The sequence below is a fragment of the Trachypithecus francoisi genome, unplaced genomic scaffold, assembly GCF_009764315.1.
Source record: "Trachypithecus francoisi isolate TF-2019V2 unplaced genomic scaffold, Tfra_2.0 Lachesis_group13, whole genome shotgun sequence".
NCBI classification, from domain to species: domain Eukaryota; kingdom Metazoa; phylum Chordata; class Mammalia; order Primates; family Cercopithecidae; genus Trachypithecus; species Trachypithecus francoisi.
In genome coordinates this window covers 120,077,183-120,084,297 of record NW_022681458.1, presented here as the reverse complement: position 1 = coordinate 120,084,297, position 7,115 = coordinate 120,077,183, and the positions used below count along the sequence as shown (strand labels likewise).

The 7,115-nt window shown below is 49.3% G+C and overlaps 1 protein-coding gene across 1 annotated transcript in view; it reads left to right on the top strand.

Annotated features, from left to right (window-relative positions):
* The first annotated feature begins 479 nt into the window (after positions 1 to 479).
* SCTR (secretin receptor) overlaps positions 480 to 7,115 on the top strand; it is a 79,156-nt gene continuing 72,520 nt past the window's right edge. Inside the window, exon 1 of the mRNA XM_033231759.1 lies at positions 480 to 819. Within this exon, the coding sequence (XP_033087650.1) occupies positions 748 to 819 (72 nt within the window). The 5' untranslated portion in view covers positions 480 to 747. The remainder of the gene's footprint in view (positions 820 to 7,115) is intronic.

Here is a 7,115-nt window from a genome sequence, read left to right as displayed (position 1 = left end):
AGTCCCCAGATGCCTGAGTGTACCACAGATCTTCCTTGGTCATCATCAGAGGAGGAGCTCATCGGAGTGAAACTTCACGGAATGAGCGCTAATGACTTCAATAATTAAGAAAAAAATATAGAAAATCGGAAATAAAGTGCAAGTAGCTGTCCGGGGAGAATAGATGCAAGGGGCCTTGACTGTGTCACAGCTTTCAGTCTGAGAGTGGGTATTATCAGATGTGTTGTTAGGGGTGAGAAAGCCGAGGCTTACAAGGTGACCTAAGTTGCCCACCGACCCCCCAGCGAGCTTGCGCCTTTGGTCCGTGAACTCCAGAAACAGTGCTCTTTCTGGACCCGGGGTCGGGCGGGATTGCCGCGTGGAAGACTAAGCCAGCGTGCCCTCTCCTGGTCTCCTCCAGCTTGGGCCCAGCCTGCGGGAGCCTACTCCGGCCCCTGTGCCCTCCCTCTGCCTCCTCCCCTGCTGGCCTCCGCGCCGGCCCCCAGCCAGTCCCCCGCCGGGTGGAGGAAGCGCGCCGGAGGCGCCGCGTCCTAATCAATGGGCCGGGCGGCTTAGCGCGCGCGCGGCCACCTGGTCGGAGGAGAAGCAGTCCCCGTGCCCGCCGCAGGTCGGGTGGCTCAGCCATGGCTCCTCTGGGAGCAGCGGCCGGCCGGAGCCCGGGATCCTGCGCGGGGCGCTGAGCTCCCGAGTGGGCAGAGGGCACAGGCGGGTGGACGTCGGGGAGCCCTCGGGGAACGTGCGGGCACCATGCGTCCCCACCTGTCGCCGCCGCTGCAGCAGCTACTACTGCGGGTGCTGCTCGCCTGCGCCGCGCACTCGGTGAGTACTGCCCCCTTCTGAAGGGGCCCCAGGGAGCGACAGTCTCGCCGCTTCTCCGGCCTCGGCAGGATGCGGGTGGAGGGGACTAGCAGATCTTCCGCTGAGGAATGGAGACTCTTCCCTCTCAATCCTCCCAACATTAATCTCTCGCAGCCCTTCTCCGGAGGGACCCCTTCCCAAAGAAAAACATCGTGCGCGCCAGGCGAAGGCAGCTCCAAGATGAATCCCCGTGCCCCCCACCCACCCCTTCCTCTAGCCTGGCTTCTGGGACCCTCCTAGACGGAAATTCTGGAGCCGCCCTGGGCAGTGCCTATCGTGTCCTGGGCGCTTTGCCTCCAATCTTTCCTTGAAACCTCTCAATCACCTTTCGAGGCTGCTATTGTCATCCTCACTTTATAGACAAGGAAAGGAAATGAGAGGGGAATAAAAATTCTTGCTCCAAGTCAGAAGAAGAGGATTGGAACCCACATCAGTATCAGTCTGCCCCCAAACCTTGACATTTTCACACTCACGGGCTGCAGATGGGAAAACCTGAAGGAGCTCTGGCAAGAGCTTCCGGGTCTGCGACGGGACCGTCTGCCACTCTCCCCACACCCTCTCGTGTGGGATGCGGCTCCCTAATGTCTGCGTGTCTGATGGCTGCTGGGTGCTGCTGTTCCCCAAAGCCAGGTCCTGGCAAGGGGCTGGAGGAGGAAAATACTACTACTAATAATAATAGCGGCAGGATGGGTGGTTTGTTTTTCTTTCCTACAGAAATTCCTGGGAGTCCCGGGCCTCTCGGAGCCCTGGGATGTGTGATAAAGGGAGTGGCCCCACCCAGACCAGCAGAAAGGAAGGAATGAGGAGGGAGTGGGGGTTAGAGGTGGGGGCTAGATTCCAGAATCATCCCTTTCCACTAGCATTGCAAACTGGTCCCCAAGGCGTCTGTTCCAAGAAGCTCCTTAGGGAAAGTGCTTGGGGACCCAGTTGAGTTTCTGATCTCTGTCCTGGGCAAGTCTCCTGGTGTCCAACCTCCTTGTCTTCCTGTAGTCCCCTCCGGTTGGATTATAAGGAAAACCAATGCTCCCAGAGCCGACCAGAGTGTTGACACTCAGGAGATGCTCATTTTTCTGGTAGCCCCAAGACTTTCAGTAGCAGTAGTTGGGATGAGTGCAATTTGGAGCTTGCTTAGAACTCCCTTTCCACAATGGAGCCTCCTCTCTTCAGTGGCAGTGCTGGCCTTGGAAGATGCTAGAGCAATAGCATGCACTCTTGAGTTTCGACTCCCAATTTGGAGAAATGCCAACTGGGATACTGGGGACAGTGTCAAGCCAGGTAGAGCCTGGAGGTGTGTTATTCCGTGGCTAGGCGTGGGAGAGGCAATAGCTCCTTCCTTGGGACCCTCCCAGCCTCCTTCTTAAGTATTTGCAGTGACTCTGAGACTGTCATAACTGGTACCTCGAGTGCAGGACTGAGGTTCAGTCTGCATTTTTGTCTCAAGAAAATCCCTGGATTATCACAGGAATCAGTGGAAGGAGAAAATGAAAGGCTTCCCTTGGTTTAAGTCTTCAGTGTACCTTGGAAGGATGCTTCATTATGCTCTGGCCCCAATCCCTTATTTTAAAAATGAGCACACTGAGGCCCTCAGAGAGAAGGGAGCTGCCCGACATCAGAGCCAGGACTAGCGGCTCTGCTAGCCCCACACACCCCACTTAACCCACTAAGGTTAGCACCCAGGTCTCTTGATTCCCAACCATCCAGGGCTCTGTCTCTTATGCCCCTTTTTTTCTTTTTCTTTTTTTTTTTTTTGAGACGAAATTTCACTCTTGTTGCCCAGGCTGGAGTGCAATGGCGCAATCTCAGCTCACTGCAACCTCCACATCCCAGGTTCAAGCGAGTCTCCTGCCTCAGTCTCCTGAGTAGCTGGGATTACAGGCATACGCCACCATGCCCAACTAGTTTTTTGTATTTTTAGTAGAGATGGGGTTTCTCCATGATGGTCAGGCTGGTCTCAAACTCCTGGCCTCAGGTGATCCGCCTGCCTCTGCCTCCCAAAGTGCTGGGATTAGAGGCATGAGCCACTGCGCATTACTGTCTTACATAATCATAAGATGGTTTTCTGTGTAGAAGTCGTGGTCTTCGGATTACTTTATGGCTTCTGTAGACCTTATATCTCACACTTCTTGGCTAAGAACGTCTGTAATAAATAGGAGTGAAACTGACCTACTTTGGCTGGAATATTTCCCAGCCTCTGGAGCCCTGCTTTCCTTCTGTTTGACTCTGGGTGGTCAGACATTTGATTCTGAAATCTAAGTGTGTTCAAATAATTTTTTATTCATTTGAAGCTCCCCCTCGAGGGGGATTATAGGCATCTTCCTAATGGAGGGGGGTCACTGAGGGCAAATTGCTTATTACCACTCTCCCTTTACTCCATATAGGGAGGCGTCAGAAGTGACCCTTGTAAGTGGAACCCAAAAAGTGGTGATGGCCGAATGGGGCAGTTTTCTGAGGCCTCCCATAAGAAATACTGAGCACATCCCCCCTCTGCAACCCCATCCCCATGCATCTCATGAGAACTTTTTACCTGGAACATCACTGTAATTATTTACTAACACATCTGTCCCCCAAACCCCAATACACATACTTTAAAGTTGAACATGGAGCCTCATCTTGTTCATCTTCTATCCCTAGAGTCTGTCACCAGTGTAAGAGGGAGCTCAATGACTGTATGTTGAATGAATGCATGGATGACTGAATGAAATGATGATGATCCAGCAACGAATAATGAAGAATCATTCCTTGAAAGGACTCTTTACTTGCTAAATCGTACAGAAATGTGTCAGGCCATAGAAAAAGAGTCACTCAAGGTAGGGCTTTTTAATCCATGGCATTTGGCAAACCGCCAATTTGTTAACCTTAGTGAGTTAAGTGAAGTGTGTGGGGCTGGTTTTTCCTTCAAGCAGAGTTTCTTAACACTGTTGACATTTGGAGCCAGATAATTCTCTATTGTGAGAACTGTCCTTGCATTGCACAATGTCTAGCAGCATCATGGACTGCTACCCTCTAGCAGCTCATGATCTCTCTAAAACTGTGACAACAGAAAATGTATCTGTAGACACTGCCAAAATTTTTCTGGGGATAGGGAGGGCAAAATTGCCCCTGCTTGAGAACCACTGCCTTAAAGGTTGTCATGTTTCAGGACAGATATACAGATAGGACTAACAATAGGTATTCATTTCACATTGGGTTTGGGGCAGTGGGGTTGGTGATAGGGCATCTGAGTCAGAGAATGGAAACAGGTGTGCCTGATGAAAACCAGTCTCCAAACTGGACAAAGGACTTCTGCGGAGAATGGGTTCCTTGATCTATTCCACCCTCCCTTCCCTTCTTTCCCCTCCTGTCTCCATCCCTCCTCAGTTGATGGCTAAGAAATATAACAATTCCAAGCACGGGGTCTGGCACGTGGAAGCCTTCGGTACATGGTGGTCGCTGCCCTGTCCTGTCATGTATCTGGACCCAGAGACTGACAAGCCCTGTGGCTGCACAGTGAGCAGAACCTTAGAAAGGCCTGCAAGCATTGCCTGCAGAGCTGATAATTGCCCTGTTACCCGGGCTGCAGTGCAATGGTGCAATTATGGCTCACTGCAGCCTTTAACTTCCTGACTCAAGTGATCTTCCCACCTCAGCCTCCCAAGTAGCTGGCACTACAGACACCTGCCAACATCCCCATCTAATTATTTTATTTTTTGAGAGATGGGTCTCACCATGTATCCCAGGTTGGTCCTGAACTCCTGGGCTCAAGTGATCCTCCTGCCTTAGACCCCCAAACTGTTGGTAATATAGGCATGAGCCACCATGCCCAGCCTGGGAGCTGATTATTGATGAGTTTTCAGAGGAAGGCCACTGGAGATTTTTTGTGTGTGTGTACCTGGAAAAACACTTTCTAGTTTCCTGAAGAAGTATTTGCGCATTTCTTTTTAAATGTTTATTATCCCTGAAGTTAATAAGTGAAGGATGATGATGATGATGAAGCCTCTTTTAATTGACTCTTATTTTCCACCGGACACTCTGCTGAGTCCCTCCTAACACTAACACTCACATCAACAGTTATTAGCCCCATGGTGCAAATGAGGAAATGGATGCTTGGAGAGACGTGAGGCCATTTGCTTAAGACCATCCAGCTGGACATGGTGACATGAGACCTTAAACCTAAACCTGAAAGAAGAAACCAAAACCTTTGTTTTCTTTTCTTTTGCCTTTTTCTTTTCTTTCTTTCTTTCTTTTTTTTTTTTTTTTGAGACAGAGTCTCACTCTGTCACCCAGGCCAGAATGCAGTGGCGAGATCTTGGCTCACTGCAACCTCCATCTCCCAGGTTCAAGCGATTCTCCTGCCTCAGCCTCCTGAGTAGCTGGGACTACAGATGTGCGCCACAATATCTGGCTAATTTTTGTATTTTTTAGTAGAGATAGGGTTTCACTATATTGGCCAGGCTGGTCTTGAACTCCTGACTTCTTGATCCACCCGCCTTGGCCTCCCAAAATGCTGGGATTACAAGTGTGAGCTACTGCAGAGCTTCTTAATCAGCACATGCATCTGCTCCAAAAGAGAGGCCTGCTCCAGGTTTCTGGTGCCCAAGGGGCTGTCATAAAATTCTCTCCCAAACTTCAAAATAGCATTAATTTTCATTTAAACTAATCAATTTGTGAAACATAAAAAAATACTGAGTTACACACAGCGTTTATTGAGGGGCCCAGGAATGAGCATGGGGTCATAAAATCCAAGAGGAGGAGATACCATTTCCCAGACGGTTTAGGGGAGTCCACCTAGGCGGGGCGCGGTGGCCCACGCCTGTAATCCCAGCATTTTGGGAGGCTCAGGCAGGTGGATGGCTTGAGCCCAGGAGTTCAAGACCAGCCTGGGCAACATAGGAGACCTTGTCTCTACAAAAAAGTTAAAAAATTAGCTGGGTGTGGTGGTGTGTGCCTGTGGTCCTGGCTGCTTAGGAGGTTGAGGTGGGAGGAATGCTTGAGCCCAGGAAGTAGAGGCTGCAGTGAGCCATGATTGTGCCACTGCACTCCAGCCTGGGTGAAAGCGTGAGACCCTGTCTCAAACAAACAAACAAACAAACAAACAGTATTTAAAGTGTATAACATGGTATTTTGAAATGCACAATGAAATGATTACTATAGTCAAGCAAATTAACATAGGTTTCTTCACAAAGTTACCATTTGTGTGCGTGTGTGTGTGTGTGTGTGGTAAGAGCACCTGAAATCTACTCTTTTGGTAAAATTCCAGTGTACAATACAGTATTATTATTATTGTTATTAGTTTTGAGACAGAATTTCGCTCTTTTTGCCCAGCCCGGAGTGCAATGGTACAATCTCGGCTCACTGCAACCTCTGCCTCCCGGGTTTAAGAGGTTCAAGTGATCCTCCCGCCTCAGCCTCCCAGGTAGCTGGGATTAGAGGCATGCATCACCATGCCTGGCTAATTGTGTATTTTTAGTGGGGACAGGCTTCCCATCCCATTGGCCAGGCGAGTCTTGAACTCCTGACGTCAGGTGACCCGCCCGCCTCAGCCTCCCAAAGTGCTGGGATTATAGGCCTGAGCCACCACACCAAGCCTGATACGGTATTATTAACTATAGTCCTCATGCTGTACATTAGATCTCTAGACTTATTCATCCTGGTGTAACTGCAACTTCATACCCTTTGACCTGTATCTCTCCATTCCCACCCCCTCCCAGGCCCTGGCAACCATCATTCAACTCCCTGCTGCTTTGCATTCAACTTTGTAATATTCCACATATAAGTGAGATCATGCAGTATTTTCCTTTCTGTGACCGGCTTATTTCACTTAGCACCATGTCTTTCAAGTTTACTCATGTTGTCAGTAATGATAGAATCTCCTTTTTTAAAGCTGACTGGTATTCCATTGTATATATGTAGCATGTTTCTTTATCCATTGATCTGTTGATAGACACGTAAGTTGCTCCCACATCTTGGCTATGGTGAATAGTGCTGCAGTGAGCATGGGGGTGCAGGTACATCTACAAGGTGCTGATTTCATTTCCTTTGGGTTTATGACCAGAAGTCTGATTCCTGAATCATATGTTAGTTCTATTTTGAATTTTTTGAGGAACCTCCATACTGTCTTCCATATGGCTAAGCCAGTTTACATTTCTTCTAATAGTATGTAAGAGTCTCCTTTTCTCCACATCATTGTTAGCGCTTTTCTCACTCCTCATTAGCCACCCTAACAGGTGTGAGATGATGGCTCATTGTGGCTTTGATTTGCATTTCCTTCATGATTGGTG